We start from the raw sequence: 21,647 nt of genomic DNA on the forward strand, positions 1-21,647 counted from the left end.
ATGGCCACACCTTCAGATAATCGACGGTGGCCCCAAAAGTGGGGTAGGAATTCACAGCCCAAAAGGAGCCCGAATCCTCGGGGTCCCCTGGGGTGGGGGGTCAGCTTCAGCGTCTGCCCAGTCGTGTCCCCCTGGACCGTATGTGTCAGAGCAGCCACGGCCCCTTCTCGTTCACTTACGATTATTCGGGATCCTCTTAACAAACAGGGTCAAGTTGAAGTGCATTAATGATTCCGTCAACATGCAGGTTGTTTCTATAACCAAAAAGGGCTGCGAATGACAGATGTGCCATGGCACCATCACTGACCCTGTGATTTAGCTCCCCTTTGGGGGACTCCAAGGTGCCAGGTCCACCAGCGGTTGTGCGGGGTCACTGAGCAGGGTCTCTGGATGGGCTGTCACCAAGGCGTCTGGGCGGAGATCTGTGCCTGGGACTTCTGGTGTCCTCAGAACGGCCTGCACCGTGGTCCTGGGAGAACGGCTCTGCAGTGGTCCTGGGAGGACATTGTTCAGACGTGGCTTTGGTGTGCGGTCAGTGGAGCTCGGTGTCGGATGTGTGTGAAGCCAGTGGGGGAAGGGCAGAGCACCTTAAGCCAGGTGTGCCCAGACGCGGGGCTGACGCTCGTGAGGGCCAATCAGTGTTCTGGGGCTGCGGAGGGTGCGGCTGTGCAGGGACGTGGGCGAACAGTCTGTCCTGCCTTCGAGCGGCTGGCTGCTGGAGGCTGGGCACACACACCTGTCATCCCCACGCTGGCCTGGCAGAGCTGGAGGCCTCGGGTCTTTGCAGCATTTTCAGGTGCTCCCAGCGGCTGGTGACTCGCAGCATTTGTGGTTCATTTATCACCGTGTCCAGAGGGGTGTTGGGAGCTAGGGGTGACCTGGGAACTTGGAACCTAGGTGTTTGTGTGGCTGGCAAGTTGATTTTCTCTTCGGGGTGTCTCTCCTCTAACACACCCCCACCTTCTGGGGATGGGGGCTCCTCTGCGTCGGCCTCCATGCTCCCCTCTAGCAGGGTGACTGACCAAACACACTAAGGGGCCCCGCTCCCGAGGCCTGGGACGCTGATGCAGGAAATACAAGAGGGGCTGGTCTTCTGGTGTCAGGGGTCAGGCGGGAAGGCCTTGACCCTGGGTGGGTTTCCATCAGCTGGAGCCTCCCGTGCTGTCCTCCACCAGGCCCTGAGGCCCCTGCACCCTTGGGAGCTCGGTGTCTGATCTCCAGCCACCTGCGGAGACACCTGGCCCCGTGAGGCTGGGTGCCTGTCCCTGCAGTGCACAGGCCCCTGAAGGGGCCCAGGCATGTCTACAGCAGCCATGGTCGCCATGCCAGCCCCCAAGGTCACAGAGAATTGCCCTGGGCACAGGGCCCGGCCACCCTCAGCCTGGTGACTCAGCCCCACTCTGATTGTGGTCGCCCCCAACCAGGGACCTGTGCTGTGAGTGAGAGTGGCCGGCTGGACAGCTGCCCGGGGACGGCTCCGTGCAGGGAGCCCGTCATTCTCTCGTGTACTCCCGATGTTGTGTTAGGTCAGTGCCGACCAGGGTCTGCCGCTGTGTCCACTCTGGAGACCGACCGACCTTGACCTCAGGAGATGTCTAACCCAGTGGGTGGGGCTGCCAGCAAGGTGAGAAGAGCTCTGAGGTGACCTTGTCCCTCCCACGTGCAGCTGGAGGGCAAGTTCGCAGAGAAGCAAAGGGAGGGAGGAGGGAAGGGACGTGGGTGAAGCTCCTCAGTGTCACCTAGAGTCACCAACCCTCCACACCAAGCTTGTGCACAAGGAGTGTGGGCTTCCTGTGGATTTGCCCTGCCTGGGCAGTCCCTCCCCCGCCCTCCCCCCACACCCATACCCCCCACACACACCCCTAACACATACGCATACCCCCCAAACCCCGCACTTCTCCCCCACACACACCCTCACACACCCACATACACCCACATCCACACTCCTCCCCCCACGCTGCCCCCACCCCACCCCCCACAGGGACCCCTTCTGCAGGGTCTGGTGTGGCCCAGGCCACATGGCTCCTTCCCGCTCCTGGCTCCTCTTCTCTGGCAGCCACACCTCAGAAGGAAGCTGTGCCCTGATCCAGGAACACAGCGTGTGCAGAAGTTTCTCCTGGCTTCTGGGGCACAGGTGCCCAGGCCCCGGGTACCCCGTGCTTCCCTTTCTGAAGCTGACAGTTATGGCTCATCATCAGTCACGTGCTGGAAGTGCCATGTGTCCCCTGATCCTGACTGACACTCACTTCCTCCAGGGACATCAATCTTCCGGAAGCAAGAGGCGGGACCTGTCCACCAAGGGCCGGGTGGGACACTGGACATGCGTGTCCTTGGGACGAGGGCCTGTGGAGACCTGCTGGGCTCAGCCCTCACACGCTGCCTGGCACGGAAGGGGCTGAGGAGTCTGTGCTGCGACTGCTGACAAGGGGGAACAGCCGGGCGGCCTGCGCCTGCCAGCTCCTGCCCACCCATGGCCTTGCCAGCACCCTCACAGGCCTGGGTGCCAGCGTGGTCTCTCTGCCCAGGAGCTCAGCTCCCCACACAGCCCCCAGGACAGAGCTCCCGCTGAGGCCAGGGGAAGAGGGCAGGGGTCCCAGTGACACAGGACCCCAGAGACAAGCCCCGCTCCGGGGCTTCCTGGCTGGGTCAGGGCGGGTCCCCAGCTACCCATTCAGAAAGGGGTGACAGAGAGGGCTGAGCGGCATCTGTGGGGTGGGGCCCTGAGATCTGGGGCTGCCTGGTGCACGCAGGAGCCTGTTCTCAGCCTGGGGGAGAATTCAAAGCCACGGTTGGACTGGCTCAGACACTCCAGGGGTTGGGGTGTCTGAGCTAGGGGTCTCCAGCTCTGTCCTCTCTGAGAAGGGACACCTTTGGGGGGCAGTCCATAGAGGGAGAGAATCCTTGCAACCCGCCCCTCTCCCCCCACCCCCGCCAACAACTATAGCCCCAAGGGGAGGTGGTCAGCTGAGTCCTGCCCCGACACCACATGTCCCCATGGCATTACAGGCAGGGAGCAAAGGCTGGGGCGGGCCGAGGGGACCACCCTGTGCCTGCTTGTCTCCTGGAACACACCTCAGGGAGCCTGGGGAGAAGGCCCTGGAAGGGCCTGGCTGGGCTGCTGCCCAGGCCAGGAGTTAGTGAAAGTGACAGGGGGACCCCCACCCAGAGGGCTCCCAGCAGCCACTGTCTCTGTGACTCTGGCTTGGGGACCAGGGACTTGTTGTCAGCTTGGGGGGCATTTGAGGTCAGCTAAGGAGCTGAGCCGCTAACAAGGTAGCTTTCAGGTTGGAAGGTCGATGGGGAGCCCCCGGGCTGGTGACATCCCCTTTATTTCTCTGGGGGCCTTGTCAGGAAGATGCCTGGTGGTGGGAAGCCCAGTCTGCTGGACACCGGGAGGCCTCGGGTGAGAGGCCAGGCAGGCCCACGCCTGTGCAGCCGGCAGTCTTTCCTTGGGAGAGGGGCTGCAGAGCCGCCCTCCGTCCCTGCCCCATCCCTCGGGCCCTGCTCACCTTGGTCCTTGCAGGGCCTGCAGCTTTAGCCCCGTGTCTACCCTCGCCAGCTGTGCACACATGGATGGTTACTCTCCCTCTCTGAGCCTCTTCCTCATCTGTAAAGAGAGAGTGACCACAGCCCTTCCACAGCGGCTGGTTCTAAGTTTTAATGCATTAGTGTGATCCAAATACTGCCCAGCCCTCTCCTTCATCTCACGGTGGTTCGTTTGGGCAGCCTCCGCTAGGTCCCAGCTGAGGGTGGGGAACCAGCCTGTGGGCAGGGAAGATGCCCCGCGTGTTCCGTGGACCAGCCATGCAGACTGCAACCACTTAGGGGCCAGGGTTTATACAAGGCCACCCTTTCCTGCCCCGCCCTGCAGACCCCCCTTCTTCCCTCGCTCCCTGCCCTGCACTCATCCCTCTGTCTTGCCAGCATCCTGGTCCATATTCACCCTCAGAGGCAGATAGAACCACACCATCACGAAGACGCCCACTGCAGAGCCCCAGGGCCTTTCCAAAGCCGGCGGCCCCCTCCCATCTTCGGGGCATGCTAGTTTGCTCCCTGCCCCACCTGTGCACAAACCCCCCCATGTCTCGGCCCCTCCCGTCCTCTGCCCCCCTCCACCCTACTTCCTGTTTCAAGATTCCTGCTCCCAGAAGCACCCTTGCTACGTGGTTCTCAGCAGGAGTCTGCAGGGCTTCCGTGTTCTTCGAGTTTCTGTCGTTGAAGGAGGGAGGTTCGCCCCATTGCCTCTGCCCCTAAGTAGCTAGCAGCAGAATGAGTGCTGTTTTGAGAGTTTTTTAAATGTCTCCAAAGTATCTTCCATGGGGCAGCGGGCACAAGGTACCCAGTGGGGGCTTGTAAAAGGAGTATGTGAAGGGTGCTGCCACCCTGCCCTACAGGGACCTAGGTAAAACTAGACCATATAACCTGGAGAGGAAAGGCAAAGAATTCATTCATTCACTCATTCAGTCCGTCATTCTGCAGAAAGGGGGGTGCAGGCACCAGATGGCCATGGGTGGGGCCGGGGGTCCAGGTAGAGGGCTGCGTGCCCATGGACGGAGACCACCAGCACATGGACTGTTCTGAGCACATCTGACGGTGGGCAAACTGTGCCTGGAGATTCTGGGTCTGAGCAAGGCCGTGCTGGCCAGGACACAGCCGTGTACCCCACCGTTAGTCCTTGCAGCCAGGGCAAGGCAGCAGGGGTGGCCACACTCCAGACAGGTCGCGAGAGCAGAGGGCTGGGGCCGCATCTGGGAAAAGCAGACCAGCGGGGAGTCCACACTGGCTCCTTGCACAGGTCCCCGGCAGAGTAGCCTGGGTTTTCTTGTCGGCCAACAAAGAGGGTTGGGATGGTGGCACTTTGCTGTCATTCACGCAGGGCTGTGTTCTCACATCGGACACCGGACACCACGTGGGCTCTCAGTAAGGAATCCGTGTGCAAACCCCTGACTCCAGGGTCCTGTGGGATGCTTGGGAAATGCCTTGGGGAGGGGAGGGGAGGCGAGGGCGGGGAAGAGGTCGGGCTCGAATGTAAACAGCCGTGGGGAGACCCACATGCGTTTCGGGGATGGGCTCTCTGAAGGAGCCTGGGTCCTTTTCGTGCCATACTTGACTGTGTAAATATTTTTCTTAGGAGTAAAGAGAGAGCCTCCATTCATTGGATAGATCTCACTTGAAAGAACTGAGAAGTATCTGTTTAGGCATAAAAGCTAAAAACAGTGTCCAAGGCGCCTTTCAAAAAAATCATTTCTGTAGCTCAAACACAGCCAAGCTGGATTTTTTTTTTTAATGCAAAAAATAAATAAATATTACCCGCTCCCAGTTGAGAGCTCAAGAGTTTGTGTCAACACCATGGGAGCTTTTGCTCCCGGAGCCAGAGTGGCCGGTGGTGACTAATACCCTTCATGGTTCCTGTCCCAGCTGCCAGTGGGACGCCACCCAGCTCGGCTCGAGCTCACGGGCCATGAGCCAAGGGCCCGGCTGTGGGGAGCGCCCTCGCCCGGGAGGGTCCTGGCCAGGGTTCAGGTGTGAGTCCGGTCGGAAGGGACGCCATGTGGCTTGTTTCCCTGGACTCACTACCCAACGGCCTCCTGGCCCCCCCAAGCAGAATCCAGAGTCAGGAGCCGGAATCTGACCGCTACCTCCTCCCTTAGCAGCTTCTTGACCTTTGGCCTGCGGCTCCGGCTCCCCAGCCTCTGCTTCCTATCTGTACGGCAAGGTAACAAACAATAGCTCGTGGCCCACAGGGCTGTTGTCGGAAGTAAAAGAGATCCTCCTTCCAGGTGCCTGGGACGGACCCCCACATCGGGGCCCCCAGGAAGGTTGGCTCTGCTGTCATCACCTGTCACCTCTGCTGCTACTGTTGCTATCACAATGCGAATGCAGCATTTACACCAGGGAAAGTGGCGGTCACGGTCACACTTCGATTTGGACAGAAAATTAAGGCTGAGCATTGTTCTTTAAAAACTCCATCTTCCCCGAAAGGGAGGCGGTGCACGTGGGGCTGTGGGCACCCTTTGCCAAGAATGAGAAGAGCCTGAACTCGGTGGTCCCGGAAGTTCTGATCGTCAGCTCCTGAGGTCTATTTTGCGGGCACTTTTCAGTTGGATGTGAAACTCTCCTCAGAGGGCAGGCCACGGAGGGCCGAAGCAGCTGCCCACGAGCCTCGGTCTTGATCCCTTCTCACACTATGTCTCCAGCAAGACCCTGAGCCCCTGTGGCCCTCAGCCTCCCAGAGGTTAGCAGAGCAAGGCTCAGAGATGGCTTGGGGGCGAGGGGTCTCCAACAAGCACTGGGGACCCAGGCCTCCTCTCCTAATACCCCCGAGTGACCCACACGGACAGCCCTGACCTCTGCCCGTGGCGGCTTCTTCAATGGGAGGGGCCTTGGAATAACCAGCTTTCAGTTACTTCTAGGCCCAGACTCACAGCTTTGGGCAGGAAGAGGTGACTTCAGCAAAGGACAAGGGAAAAGCAGGTTAGAGAGAAGTCTGGGCTTTAAGGCCAAGAGTAAGAGGTCAATAAACGAGAGCCTTTGGTGACCTCTGGGGCCACAGGCCAGATTAGGGGGTGGGGGGAGCTTCATCCGCTTCTCTCTGATTTTGGAAGCCACAAGGCCAGGCTCTGTCTGGTTTCCTCCTGTAGGTATATTTTCAGATACTTTAATAACAGATTATTTTGAAGGGAGAGAAACCTTCTGGGATCCATTTGTGACACCGACCAGAAAGCTTAGCCCCCCTCGGGGGACACGCCAGAGCTCCAGAGCTGTGAGTGTATGAGATGTCTGTACGTCTACTTTGGGCTGACTCTTTGGAGAACAGAGGGTATTTATTTTAAGAGTCAAAAAAGATGTTTTGACCAACCCCACTTAGTTCAGTCCTGGCACTGATACCCGCGAGAGAAGCAAAATGCCGGAGGTCAAACCTCGCTTTTTTGGCTAAAATGCTTAATCAAAACACACCTAATACTTGTGCCGGGGTGTGGAGATGGGGTTGAGAGCGGCCACAGCCACTGCCAACAGCCGGCCAGCCAGCGACGCGTGTGCTGAGGGCTCAGCTAGCAGAATAAAGACGTATTTCAGCAAAGTGCAGCCTTGGCAGGGGAAAGGCCAGGGCTGAGCGGCTCCAGAAGGGGTGCGTCCGGCGGGTGTCCACCAAGGTCAATGGTGGGTGAAGAGGTATTGATGTGTGTACCTGCCAAGGCGGGCTGGTAAACAGGAGCGGCAAAGAGAAGCTTCCGGAACAGGGGGTTCCGGAACCCAACTGAGACCCTCTCTTTGCAGGAAGGCACTTCCTTCTTTAAAGTCATCACACCGGCTTCCTCTTGGTGGTGGGGGTGGGGGTGGGACAGCATGGGGCAGGCTGAGCCTATCGTCCACTTCTATGTGCATCTCATGACAGGGTGGGGGTCTTCCCTGCTCACCTGTGGTCCTACAGCTGTGCTTTCGGCAGCCACACTGCCTAACTGCCCACAGCCCATGGCCCGGAAGAAGCTGAGGACCAAGCTGCGGGGAGCAGTGAAGAGCCCCGGAGCTCCTGGTCCCGCCCGGTCCCGCCTGGTCCCGCCCGGTCCCGCCCGGTCCCGCCCGGTCCCGCCCGGTCCCGCCCGGTCCCGCCTGGTCCCGCCAGGTCCCGCCTGGTCCCGCCTGGTCCCGCCCGGTCCCGCCTGGTCCCGCCAGGTCCCGCCTGGTCCTGCCTGGTCCCGCCCGGTCGCGCCTGGTCCTGCCCTGCACCGATACACACGATTCTGTCTGTCCTCTCTTGCTTGGTACGTTGTGCATAGCATCTTGACCCTTTAGGGACCGTGTGATTTGAACACCATGTCTCTGTCCCCATCTGACCACAGGCTCCTGGGTGGGTGGGAGCTGTCACTGAGCCTGTGCACAGACCTCACCGGACTGTGGTGGACAGAAGGGCCTGACACAGTGACTGAGCGGTGTCCCGAGATGCTCCGTCCCATTTGGCCACGCTCAGCCTCTGAGCAAGGCCAGTGGTTCTGGCCTGTGGGGCGCGCTTAGGCCTGACCAGCGGCTGGCTGTGTTGAGGGACAGCCACGATCTCGGGGGGAAGGGCGTGGGGGCCCAGGATGTGCCCGTCCTCTGCGCGCCGTGGGGAGTGGCTGCTCTGGCGCTCCTCGGAAGGTGCCCGTGTTGGTTCTGACCAAGGGTTTCCCGGTGAGTCAGGAGCGGTCCCTGCGTGTGTCTCGGACGCAGGTCCAGGCGCCTGCAGGAACCAGGCTGCAGGAAGGGCCATGCGGGGACACGAGCTGGGCCGCCCTCAGAGAGCGGCGACTGTGCGGTGCCTGGTCCGCCGTCCAGAGCAGGGGGGCTCACAGCTGCCTCCGCCGGGTCGCGGCCTCCTGCCCGGGGACACTCCCCACCCCTCCTCCTGGGCCCGGCCTCCGTGCAGCCGAGAACCAGCTCCCTGGGGGTGGGCCACAGCTCCAGGACAGCCTCTGGCCCCTCGGAGCAGACACCTGCCCCTGCCCCTTCCGGCTGGTCGCACGCCGTCACTGGCCTGAAGGCAACTCTGACGCCCTCAGCGAAACGACCACGGCTACAGTTTCCTGGGAAACCATCCAACGCCGGTGAGCCGGCCAAGGTGACGTTCGTGCTGGCCTGCACACCTCAGAACCGCGCGGTGATCGCAGCCGCCACCTCCCGATGCACAGGGTCACGGGGAGCCGGGAGAAAAGAAGGTCAAGGCCACCAGAGGTCACCCTGAAGACACAGCTGCGGGAACTCGGCAGGGACGGCGGCAGGCACTCCAGCCACGGGCCGGGGGTGGCGGGGCGGCTCCCACCGTGGGCCCCGTGCGCAGGGTGTTGGAGACCCGAGGGCTCCGCTGTGGGGACGCGGCGCTGACGGGCGTCCCCTGGATGACCCTCCGCGGGGTGCTGGGGCGAGCACCACCCCGGCTTCCACCTCGCGAGGGAGAGAGCTGGGCACGCGCGGCCCGGACTCTCCGCAAAGGCCTTCTTCCCACCGGAAGAGGCGGGGCCTCCCTGCTGTGATCCAACCAGAGGCCAGCAAACCTCGCTGCTGCCACACGGGCACATCCGGGCACCTCGGGACATATCTGGGCACGTCCGGGCACATCCGGGCTCCAGAACGGGCTACCGGACGGATGTCAGCGGTCAGCAGGCACTGGCCTCGGGCCTCAGGAGGCACAGTCCCATCGGCAATGTCGCCTGTGCAGATGGCTCTGACTTCTCTGGGGACCCCTTCGTTATTGAAGAGCATCTTCAATAACGTAGCTGAGAAGCAGGCGGGGCTGGGAAGGCCGGATGTGGTTTCAGCCCAGCCTTAAACCCGCGTCTCCATCCGCAGACAGTGTTTCAGCCGAGAGGGGCTCAGCAGGAAGCTCGGGGAGGCGCCCCAGCCCCGCGCCCCAACTCTCGGGAGCCCTGGAGCTGCATGGGATCGGGGCGCCCCTGACCTGGGCCTGTGGCCGGGGCTGGGCAGGAGGCTGGCGTCAGGTCGGGCTCAGAGCTCTGCCTCCAGCACGGCTGCCGGTACCGCGGGCAGGTCACTCCTCCAGCACGGCCGTGGGTGCCGTGGGGACAGGTCACACTGCTGAACACTCCTGTCCCAGAGGCGGCGTCTCTGGGTGCCTGGAGTCAATGTATGGCCCCGTGGCAATGTGACCGAGCTGGCCTGGCCGCAGCTGGAGAAGGTCACGTGGTACCCGTGACGTATTCAGCAGGCTCTCCGGGGCCTCACGAGGCAACTGCATGTCGGCGTCGGTGCATGAGGGTCCCTTAAGCCCCTTCCCTGGGAATGGTCCCCAGCAGCCGCTGCCGCAGGGTGACGAGTGGCATCTGGCCAGGTTGGGTGGCCCAGGCCTCATCGGTGGCGGTGTTGAATGGGGGCCTTCTCTGTCTGAACCCGGTGGGGTGAAAGGAGGGTGAGGCACGCTGCCACCAAGGTCCCAGGGAGCCACTTCCTGGTTCAGCACAGCTCTGTGCCTCAGTCACAGTGGACAAGACTCAGCTGAGGCTGGGATCCTCGGAACGGAGGTTGTTCTGATGGACACCCCTCATGGGGTTATGTCCTCGGCCCTGAGGGCTGGTTCAAGCCGCCCCCTCCATAAGGGGCAGATTAATGAACCTCAGAACTCCACCCAGTGCAGGGGACCCCGTGACCCAGCCAGGAGCCCCCCTGTTCTGGGCTACACTGATAAAGGTCTCCGTCTCTGGTTGTGACTGAGTCCAGGGAGCAGGCCTGGACAGCCTACAGCAGGACAGTGGTCCACCTCTGTCCTCAGGGTCTGGAGGTGGCGCTGGATGGCCCTCACTGGCTTTTGGACATTGGTGAGCTCGGCCCTTTCCTGAAGCCACAGGCAGTCAGCCTCACTCCCTCCTGTCTTCGTGTAGACGGATAGCTTCGCCAGCCTTCTCAACTCTGGATTTGAGAGTGAAAAGCAGATGAGAGGGCAGAAAAACAGGCCTGCCCCCTGGCTGAACTCAGCCCCCGGCCTCTGAAGCTAATCTCCCATGGGGGCCTGTCCACACAGACCCAACGGGGACAGGACACCAGGTGACATGGTCTCTGCAGATGCTCCTGGGGGACCTTCCCAGCTTCTCTGCTGCGCCGTTCACCTTTTTCTAATTCTCTCTTTGCACTTATAGTCGCTTTCCAAACCACAATTTCAGAATCTATTAAAAGAAACATAAAATCCCCAATTGGTTAGAATTCTCAACATTTAAAAATATGACTTATTGTTATTACAGCTGAGCCCGGGCAGATTGGCCAGTGTTTTGGAACGTAGCATCCTGGTTCTTTCACTGCCCGCGTGGGCACTGGTGGGCCCCGTGCTCCACGCTGCTAATTGGAAAAGGCAATGGTGTGCTTTTAAGGGGAGGGGAAATGAAACCCCTGGATTTGACACCATTTCTCGCTTTATTTTTAAAATATTAGTCTCAATCTCAGTTTCTATTCTTAAGGAAATGACGTTCCGATTTCTATACGTGTCCACGCACTTTCAATCCAGAAGGGAAAACCCCATTTATACAGCTAATTTGTCAGTTTGCTTAGCTTAGAAAGCACTCTGGGACCCGTCCCTGAAATGCCGCCCCTCTGGGGTGGAACCCAGTGGTTTTTAAGAGGAGCCGCCTGCCAGGCAAAATGCTACAGCTCTGCAGAGCTGAGCCAAGGAAAGCTCCAAGTCCAAAGTGTGGAAGAAAACCCCGGAATGGCTGGAACTTTGGCCATTCTCTCTCTCAAGCCTGTGTCCATGCAGTCGGACAGAGTGGCCTCGTGCCGACCCTGGCTACACACCACGTGGGCACGATCACCTCCAAACGTGGGGGCTTGTGTGCTGGTGGAACTCAGAGGAAACAGCAGAACACTCGTTGGCATGTTTCAGAACGTTTTCATGCTCCTATTGAACTGTTTCTGACACTATGTGTGTGTCTCCACCCAGTTACTAAAGGATCAGGGTGAGCTCCACAGGATGGCTTCGTCCCCATAAGGACCCAGTTGCCTTTCCAGGGAGGTAACATCCCTGAGGGGTTCCTTGCCGTTCTCAACAAATGGGGAGACTCTGTGAGAATGAAGGACCCCAGTTCTCCCCAGAGCCCTTTCTTTCATATTATGGAGAAGTTGCTGGGTTGTACCCTCAGTATTTCAGAGGACATTCCATCTGCCCCCATGACTTACAGCCCACGGTGGCTTGCGAACTGCATTCTGCCAGCAACTAACAACGCCTTTCAAAATTGTTTTGCAGCAAATGCTGACTGATGCAGAAGTGTCGTCACAGGAAGGCTGCATCCAAAAGGTAGGAGAGCTGGTTCCACGCTTTCTCTTGCCTCGGTCGCGTGCGTCCCTGTGCTAGCATGTGTGTAGTCGGGCCGGTGGCCGGGCCGGTGGCCGCGCCGGCAATCCACAATTGATCGTTATCTACAGCCCCACGCGTGTACAAAACAGTGACTCTGTAATGAGGACGGGGCTGACTTTCATCGTGTGGGCAGGTAGGGGTCACCTCACTGAGCCCCCCTGGCTCCTGGGAACTGAGCAGAGCCCTGTACCTGCGGGGATCCCAGGTGATGCATGAAATTAAATAAATGCAGGTTGTGTTTATTTCACTATCTTCACTGGATATTCACATGAAAAGCCGGTAGGGAGTAAAACACACGATTGCCTGCAGGTTCAGCAAAGCCTTTTGCTGTATTCAGCCTCCAAAGAGGGCCTGGGTAGGGCGCTCAGTAAGCAGCCCGTTAGGCGAGAGAAAGTGTCAATGTGGATGTCGTTTGCTACTCTGCTGGCTGGTGACGGATGATAGCTGGTTGACAGACATTAGCTCTAAAAGACCCAAGGGTGAACTAGGCCTGAAGGATGCACACCTCCCCAGAGGAAAGCACGCACACACAGGCAGGTACGTACCTATGTCTGCGCGCTGTGGGCTGGGCAGCTGGCAGAAGGGATCAGACCCAGAAATCATCTCCAAAACCTGCAGCCTGTCGTCAGAGCCTCCATCGAAGTTGTGTCATCCACGAGCACGTATGTACACATGTACACACACACCACACACATGCATGCAAACACATGTCACGTGAACACCGGCACACGACACACGGTAACACAAACACATGAACAAACATGCTCACATGACACAACTCATGGTACACACAGGCACATGTGCACATAAGCACATGGTTACACACACACACACACGTACACACACACGTACACACACACACACACACACAGACACACTCACGCACGGCAGCTGGTCTAGCATTGGGGTTTTCAGTACAATTGAGGTAGCATTTTCTCTCTCACTTGGCGTCTTGCACGTACGCATCGTGCCGGGCAGCGTCAGGAAGCCCAGCAGACTTCTGGGGGCGCTGAGTCAGCACCGGTTAGCCAGCTCTTGTCAAGTGCTCTGTTCTTAGGGTCACAGTCACAGAACATGTGCTCTCAGGGCTGTCAGGCTGAGAGCTGGGCATACCAGTCATGGTGAAGGCCCCTCCCTCGCTCCCGACAGGTTCTCTCTGCGCCTGGCTTGGTGGTTGGAGCCTAGGCATCTGGGCAGTTCTCTATGGGGGGTAGGACATGGGGACCTGCCATCTGGGCAGACGTATCAGTAAGGCATGGGGACCCGCCATCTAAGCAGACCTATCAGAAAGGAATCGGTGACCCGCCATCCCTTTACCTGTAAGCAGACCTATAGGTAAAGGATGCGACCTGCCAGCTGAGCAGAGTTATGTGGAACGGACTGGGGAGCTGCCCCTTCCTGCCAGGTTCACACCAGAGACATTGATTTTGGAGAAAATGTTGCAATGGGAGACATTTCCTGACCCTGCAGTGACCTCCTGAAGGACGTCTGACAGGGTGACCCTTTTTACCTCGTCGTCTCCATAACTCAGGGTCTGTGTTGTCTGATCAGCTGCTGGGACAACGTGTCCACTCCCAGTCCCACTGCCCAGGGGCGGCCTGAGCCCTCTGCTCCTCAAAGCAATGTCAATCCCAACAGCGTTCCTTTCCCGTTTCCTGCCTCTGGGAAGGAATTCGCACTTTCTTCAAGGATATAAAGTAGTGATAGCTCTGAAGCAGATTTCTCACATTTTAAAGAATTGAGGTATTTTCACTTCCCACGAAAAGGGACCTACAGTCAACTCCAGTCTCAACTTGCAGAGCAAATGTGAAATCTTCATTCTTCCCACCTCAATTATGACCCTGACCGTCCAAGCCTGGCCAGGACTCCCTCCTGACAGTGGGTGGCCTGGCGGGAGGTCAGAGCGATGCATCTGTGACGGGCTGGGCAGTCACGCGTCCAGCCTGGGCACAAGTGTCAGGGCAGAAGGCCGGAAGGTCACATCTAAAGGGAAGCGCGGTGAGGAGGCAAGCGCTGGATGCTTTTGCACCAGAACACGAGCAGGCGGGACAAGCACAGGGGTCTCCTCTGTCCTCCTGCAACCGCAGCGGGGCCTGAGGGGCCTTGGCTGACGTGGTCCAGAGGCCCTTCTTCCTGAGAGCTGCTTGCGGGCTGGGTGCGAGATGCCACCCTGCAGCGCCCTGCCAGCGCCCTACCCACAACGGCCCAGCGTGTGTGGGCATCCCCTCAAACACGGGCCCTTGTAAGGCCCGTCCAGGGGTCCAGGGGTCCCTCTCCGCACAGCATCAGAACAGGCCTGACCCCACAGCCCCGAGCTTCAGGGAGCCAGCGTTGGGCAGCAGGGCCACAGGGGTCTCGTGTGCCGTCTGTTCTGGGGCAGGCCTCCTGACTCCCAGCCAGCTCCCGTCCAGGGTGCTCCCTGGAGGGGGCTCTACCCCACCACCGCCCCCTGAACCCAGGACTGTCCCAGTCTCCCACTGAACTTCGGTGTTATCAGCATTTGGGGCTTTTGACTGACGGGTGGGTGCCCAAGGTCACGGTGGTGAAATGGTGGAACCCTGAGCCTGGCGCTTAGATGCGAACCCACCCTGCTGTGATGTGCCTGCTGCTTTGGGACGGAGCGAGCGGATGGGCTGAGCGAGGTGTGAGCAGCGTAAACGGGGCCGTAAAGATGGATAAGTGCAGCACTCAGCTGACCTTCTTCCAGGTAGGAGGCCCCGCCTTCCACGCCGACGGTCACTTACAGCTGTGGAGATACACATGTTCATTGCAGAATATAACTCCACGTGCCTTGGCCTGCTATTTTAAACACTAATTTGCTGGATTCCCTGGTTATGGGATGTGAACTCCAAGTCGCCATTTCTGTCTCTGGCTGAACAGGGCGTCTCTGCCCCCAAAGACTCACGGGTTTGTGAGCCTTAAAAATATGGTCCAGAAGCACTGGGAGGCTGTGTGGTTAGTTGACATCTCTGAGCTTCATCTATGCCATCATTAGGATAATTATATTTCTGTTCTTTATCTGCATCAGTGAAATGTAACAAAAGTTAATGAATTCAATCAGTGGCTTGACACAGAGATATACAGAAAATGTGATATTTTGTGGGGAAGTCGTGGTTATAAATTCTAAGTATTAGAGAGCCAGGTTGCTGATGGGGCTGAAGAATCCATTTGTTCAGAGTTTACAGAAAGAAAAAACCCACGCCCAGGGAGGTCGCCCACATCAGCAGAGGGGGTGGGATTTGAACTCAGGACACAGCTGGTGGCGGGTTGGGCAGGGCTCTGGAGTGATAGCAGCCACCACCTGTAAGAGGCGCCAGGCTTGGCCCCGCCTTCAGAAGGGGCGGAGCCACCGCCTGGCAAGGCCGCACGCCCCGCCTCTGATCAGCCTCCACACCCCCCAACCTCCAGTGCCCCTCCTGTGAGCCCTGCAGCCCTACCCCTTCTCCATACCTCCCGTCCCTCTCCACCTCTATCCTGCATTCTTGCATCCTCCGTCCTGTCCTCCACGGTCCCTGGTCCCTGTCCCCATGTGTCTGTCCTCCGCAGCCTGTGCAGCTTGGCTTTGGTGCTAATGAGACTGGACCCGCGCTCGCCCCTCCCGGTTCCCTCCCCCCTCCACCCCCACCCCCCACCCCCCACTCTGCACCGCCCTGGTGCGCTCCCTGGGTGAGTTGCAGGAGCTTCCCCCAAAGTCACTTTGGCCGCAGGTCAGGCTGCATCGCCTTTTCTAGCCTCGGTGCCAGGACTTCTGGGACTGCTCCCTCCACCGGCTCTATTTAGTCTCTGTTTACTTAGAGGGAAAGCCCGGGGCTCCTGGAGAGCAAACATCTGCGGGAGATAATCTAGCGAGTTGTCCATCCATCACTCGGGTCGCCCGCTCCCTGGAGAGCCCGCCAGAGCCGGTAATAAAAAGGCCGGGCGAAGAGGCTTTGGGGACGAATAAAGAGCCGTGTTAAGGGCCCGCTGGAAATGGATGGGAGTCGTTATTAAGGTTCAATGGCCGTCTTATCAAAATCCAATAGGACAGACATTGGGCAAAAGGCGTAGATTTATTCTGTGACTTTCTGGAGGGCTTGAATTTATCCGTTAACAAGAGTGCAGTCCACCCGGGGAGATGGTATCAGCTAAAAGAATTTTGATTCAATCTCTTTGGTGATATGAAAAGGGGCAAACACAGGACCCCAGTAGCCTTCCCTTTGTGCCACTTTATCTTGTTTTCTTTGACCGTCTTGAAAAGGAAGGACGTGTTAATACAGTGCAGCCCGGAGAAAACACAAACAAAGGAAAGTGGCCTTTTTCTTTTTCTTTTTTCTTCTCCACCCCACCCCACCCCCCAAATAAATAAATCAGGAATTCGAATCAGTAGGGCTCGGACTGGAAACTTGAAAAGGTGCCTCATCAGAGGCTTGGACCAATGGAGCACCCCAGGCAGCACGCCGGGGAGGGCCGGGCTCAGAGGAGAGTCAAAAATAAATGGAGCTCACAAAGTCCTGCTACTGGAAGAGGGGCCGTGATGGGTCCGGAAATCTCTCGCTGTTGTTACGTACAAAATGCTACAGGTCGCAGAAGTCACCTGCTCGCCCAGCTGGCACTGTCCAGCCGGGGTGATGGAGTGACGTTTATGATCATTTGTGAGGTGATTATTTGGACATTAGAACCGTGGCCTGTCCCTCTGGGCTGTTGTGTGTGCATGTTTTTCTGTCACCTGACCTGGTGCAATGCCTCTGGTATTGGGCAGCAGGGAGGTCTCCTGGGTCCCTGGGGGTGGGGGGTGGGGGTGGCGCAAATGAAGGGTGACTAGGAGCCAGGAAAGAGGGAGCCCCAGGGCGGTGGGAATGGAGACAGACAGGCCAGTGCGAAGTGTCTTTTGTGCAGCAGTGACTGGACAGACCACTCCCCGGGGTGTACCCAGCAGCGGCCAGGCCACGCTTGGCTCTGGGGGCCCAGGTCCTAGTTTCCGTGGGCTGTTTAAGCCCCTCGGCACTGCACGGTGTAGCTGACGCTGGTGTTCAGTGCTGCTTCCTCTGCATTGTTTGTGCTCGGGAGGAAGCAGAGGCATTTTCCAGGTGGCTGGAGGGTTAGGGAAGAGGGGGAGGCGGGCGGGGCAGGGATGTGGCTGGAAGGAGAAGGGGGACGGACGCGACCCCAGAGTGGAGTTTCATGTGCCCACTCGTGTTGGGTCCGGCCGGTCTGACCGGGACTGGAATAAGCCTGGCTCCCCGTCGTCAGCATGGCCTGTGCTGGTGAGGTGAGGGCTGGAAAGTCTCTCCTTACTCCGGTGCACGTCCCAGCAGCTACACTCCAGAGCCGCTAGGGCCGTGCTTTAGTGCCCAAAAAACACACCCCAGCCGCAAGCCTAAGAACCCTGCGGTCCCAATTATGAATTTGCATGTGGGATCAGTTATGTCTTTATGAAATCAAAGTGTGTTTAGCTGCCACGGAGACAGCCCCGAGTTGATTTTGATAATCTGGGGCTCAATGGACTCGCCTCGTTGCAGTAAGCCTTGGACAAAAGGCTGGACAGTGGCTGAAAGCCCTTTGACGACATGTCTCTCTTTCCTTTGTTCGGGGGTTGCTGATAAAAGAGCCGGGAGTCCATTAATTCAGTGAATGAACATATAGGAAAGTCAGTCCCCTCTTGAGAACAATAATGTTGAGGTCAGCTTCAGTTGCCATGGAAACTAAGTACTCCTAAGAAGTTTGCATCCTTGATTTTGCTGAATCAAAGGCTGCAAAGCGAGAGGTGTAATGGGGCCAAGACCAGAAAGTCGGAAAGTGCCGCCTCCGCCGCCGGTCCCTTCCTGGCCGGTGGCCCCGGGACCCGCGCCCCGGGACCGCCCCACGACTGGCTACCTGCCCCTCCCCCGGCCCCTCCTGGGAGGCCTCCTTTTTCACAACTGTTGACGCTTATCTGAAGAGGCGGCTTAGGCGTGACTTTGGTGGCTCCAGTGCCTGGGGCAGAACGTCAGGCCCCTGGGCGGACTCTGACCTGCAGCCACCTCGCAGCCCAGAACGTGCCCCGGGGCGGTGGCACCGTGGCCCCTTCCTTCGCAGATAAGGGTGATTAATGGGCTCATAGTGTGGCCCCGTGAGTTACAAGCAGCTCCCGCTGGCTGGGTGATGACACTACAAATGCAACCTTTTAGCATTTTGTCCCCTTTTAGCATTTTGTCCCCTTTTAGCATTTTGTCCCCCCCCCCCGCCCCCCACGAGTTGATTGCAGTTCCCTCACCCCCACCCAGGGGAGGGATTTCCCATCAGCTTAAACCTCAGATGAAGCTGGGGACACGTGAGGGTAAGTCATTTCCTTCTGGTCATCGGTGACCCGCTGCGGCCCTGGGCCTGGGGGCCTGCGGGGGCCAGGGCTCCAGCAGGCGTGCGCAGACGGCACTTCGTTCCACACACCTGCTCAGGTCTGAGAGCCACACCTGGGGGGAGGACAGCAGGAAGGACAGTGGTTTTCCCCTTGTTTTGCTCCTGAGAAAGCAATGAACCAGGTTTCCTTTGTCAGCCTGCAGCATCCCTTGTGAAATGTCTGAAAGGGGTCTAGGCTGAAGCTTGGGTCCGGGGTCCTGGCGGAGGGAGCGTGGGGAGGGACCCTCGGGGTCCCCCAGCAGCCCTGGCACCGTGTGTGAGAGCAGGTTACATGGGGACCCATCTCTGTGGTCAGGCCCTTCTCCCACCTGCTGAGATTTTCTGCCCAAACTTAAATCTCAACAGCACACAAAACCACCAATGTGAAGGACAGACTCAGAACTTGAAAACGGGCATTCACCTGGAAGGTAAAACAAAAGGACTTTCTTTTTTCCAGAGGCCCAGTGCCTCCCAGCCCACCCCACCCTCTAAACCTGGTTCTGCCCCGCGGTGGGGCCCTGGCCTCTACTGGGACTGCTGCATTTCCGCTTCCTCCTGAGCACACTGGGAGCTCCCAGTCCCAGCAAGGCGTGTGTGGGCCGAGCATTGAGTCGGGTAACAAGATAGCGACCGGGTACAGCTCTGGGCACCAGGCCCGCTGAGTGGGCGTTAGGGGTGCCGCTGCTATTGCTGGCATGGCCTGAGGAGGCCAGTGCGACCCTGAGTGGATGCTGGCCACATTGGGCCTCTTTGAGGACACCTGTCTCCAAAGTGGTGTCGTGCCACCTGCAGTGGGTCAGAGTTCACAGGCGCAGGTGTCTGTCCCACGTGGCTGTCCTGGAAACCACACCAGCCCCTCAGGGTGTCAGAGGCGGTCATGGCAGGTGGGTGCTAGGAGAGGTGGCTGGGAGCAGGACGCCTCTCTCCCTCTCTCGCTGCAGCGGCTAATGAAGCAGATTTATTATCTACATTACCCGCTTCCCAGGGGCCAGATGGTGGTGTCAATAAACTGTAATCTTCAGGTGGGTGCAATCGCGGGTTAATTAAATTGTGCCGTGCGATCAGGAGAGAAAAATACATCAGCTCCAAGGCCTAGTCTGCGTCTTCTGCGTTAAACACACAGACCCGCAGCTGGCGAAGTCGATGTCACTGCCCTGGGTGGGGCACCCCCCTGCCAGCTCCCGGCACAGCCAAGCTTTGGAAGAGAAGACAGGGCTTCACCTCCGCCCCGCCTCACCTCGCAGTTAGCTGTCATCCTGAGTGTAAGGCCCCTCCTGGCTTCACACAAACATGTCCAGTGGCCGGTCCCTCTCCTGGGAAAAGATGACAGCGCCGGTGGGTCTGGGGTCTGCCCGTAGCCTGGCCACTTGGGCTGCACCCATTTCTCTCTCGGTGCCAGTTAAGCACCCCAGGCCTCCAGGGAGGGTCGGCTCCTGAGGCCCCCTTGTGCCTCAGATGGTGTCGTGGAGCCAGGCTATGCAGCTGGCCCTCTTCTGAGCCCCAGGTCCGCACAGGCCATGAGCACACGGTTTGGTTTCCAGGTGGGGGGCCCTGGGCAGGTCCTGGTCCTGAGAGTGGGGAGCCAGACCTCTCATCACTTCTTGGCCCGGGACTGTGCTGGAGCTAGGGGGGGTGGGAGGTGGTCTGTCCTCCTGCAGGGGCAGCAGCTGGGGGGCTCTGCAGCCTGCCCGGCCTGCAGAAACTCTGGAAGGGGCAGAGCCACAGGGAAGGCTGTGTCCTCTAAGAAGCCACCTGCTGTCTTGGGATGGAGCAGGACGTGCCCCAGTTTGGGGAGGGGCCCATCCCGGCTGGCCCTTTATTCGCCAACTTCTCTGGCCTCCTGATGCCACGGGGTGGGTGTGCGTGCGGGGGTCCCACTGGGGCCTCACGTTGCTGTCGGGCTGCCCGTGCACGTGGAGCTAGGAGGGGAGGAGCGCAGAAGTGGCACCCGGCCCCGCCTGGACCCAAGGAGGCTATCCTCTGTGGAGCGCCAGCCCTGTGGGCCAGGGGCGGGCTTATCGTTACACCGTCATGGGGTCAGAATGTTGGCCCACACCAGGCACCTGTGCCCACACACTCAGTACCCCCCATCCCTCCATGCAGGCACTGTCACCCCCACTTTACTGCTTAGAAAACAAGCACAGAGAGTGAGGGTCACTTGCCACACAGTTCAGTGGAGAAGTCAGGAGCCATCAAATGCCAGCCAGCAAGACTCCGAGGCCAGTGATCTGGAATATCGTGTTAACCATGTGCCTCCAGTGCTGCTCTCCACGTGTAAAGTCACGCCAGCCTGGGCGCTTTAGGCATTGAGTCCAGAGTGGCACTAACCTATGGGTACAATACAGAGAAACGCAAGACTGAATCGGGCTGGAGTGACTCGAAGCAGGTGTACCAGTCAGCGATGGCAGCCATACTGCTGTGTAACAAACCTCCCCGGACTCTTAGACCACACATGCTGATTCTCACTTACACGTGTGCAAGCTGGCTGATCTCAGCTGGGCTCAGCTGGGCTTGGTTCCAAGCTGACCGTCTCGTCCTCCTCAGACAGTGGGCTCTCTGGGGCATGTTGTCCTCATGGTGACGGCGTGAGAGGAGGAAAAGCAGATACTTGTAATCATCGAGGCCTAGGCTCAGAACGAGCATATTAGTCCTTCTGCCCACATCCGCCAAGGTCACCCCACGGTCACGGCCACCAGCACAGGGGAGAAACCTGCCTTTCACAGGAGGGGTGTGGTCATGCAGCAGGGGGCATGCAAGTGGGGCAGTAATGCAGCCTAACGCAGCAGGCTTTCTGGAGGAGGTGGCGGTGGAACTGGCAATGCCAGTTCCTAGGTGACAGCTTAAGTAGGGAGAAGCCCTGAGGTGTGCAAAGAGAATGGAGCCCACAGTAAGGCAAGGAAACCGTGAGCATGGAGGAAAAACAAGGATGAAGTGAAAATAAAGCCCGCTGCCTCTTGCAGCTGTGTCTGACTGGCACAGTGTCCCCTCCTCGCCCGTGTCCATGGATCTCTTGGGTGTGCCTAGCCCTTGAGACTGACCTTCCTTGAAGAGAGGATCTGATCTTTGGTCCAGAGTTGCCTGGGAAAAGCCATGCCGGGTCAGTTGTGGGAGGTGCCTGGTCCCTTTGTTGGGAGGGGTGAATCTGTGAATGACGCTGAAGAACAGGCCAGGGAGCTTCATCCTTCTGTCGACCTTGACTGATGAGTGGTGAGGTCCACCAGGGCAGGTGAGGAGGGACCAACCCACCCAGTGCCTAAAAGAGGCACTTGGGTGATCTGGCACTAAAAAGAGGGCTTTGGTCTCAAGCCACAGGAAAACACAGAGGAACCTTAAATGACGTCACTAAGTGTGAGCGGCCGATACGAAAAGGCTGCGTGCTGTGTGGTTCCAACTCTGTGACATTGGAAAGGCAAAACTATGGGGACAGTGAAAGGGTCAGTGGTTGTGGTTGTCGGGTGGG

General features: G+C 58.8%; 1 protein-coding gene across 2 annotated transcripts in view; it reads left to right on the forward strand.

Moving 5' to 3' along the window:
• The window catches only part of PRDM16 (PR/SET domain 16), a 313,325-nt gene that overhangs the window by 144,676 nt on the left and 147,002 nt on the right, over window positions 1–21,647 (forward strand). For both annotated transcript variants that reach the window (XM_033114847.1, XM_033114848.1), the window contains exon 3: window positions 11,723–11,773. In XM_033114847.1, coding sequence (XP_032970738.1) covers window positions 11,723–11,773 — 51 coding nt within the window. The remainder of the gene's footprint in view (window positions 1–11,722; window positions 11,774–21,647) is intronic.

Source organism: Rhinolophus ferrumequinum, chromosome 9 (genome assembly GCF_004115265.2).
Source record: "Rhinolophus ferrumequinum isolate MPI-CBG mRhiFer1 chromosome 9, mRhiFer1_v1.p, whole genome shotgun sequence".
Taxonomy (NCBI): domain Eukaryota; kingdom Metazoa; phylum Chordata; class Mammalia; order Chiroptera; family Rhinolophidae; genus Rhinolophus; species Rhinolophus ferrumequinum.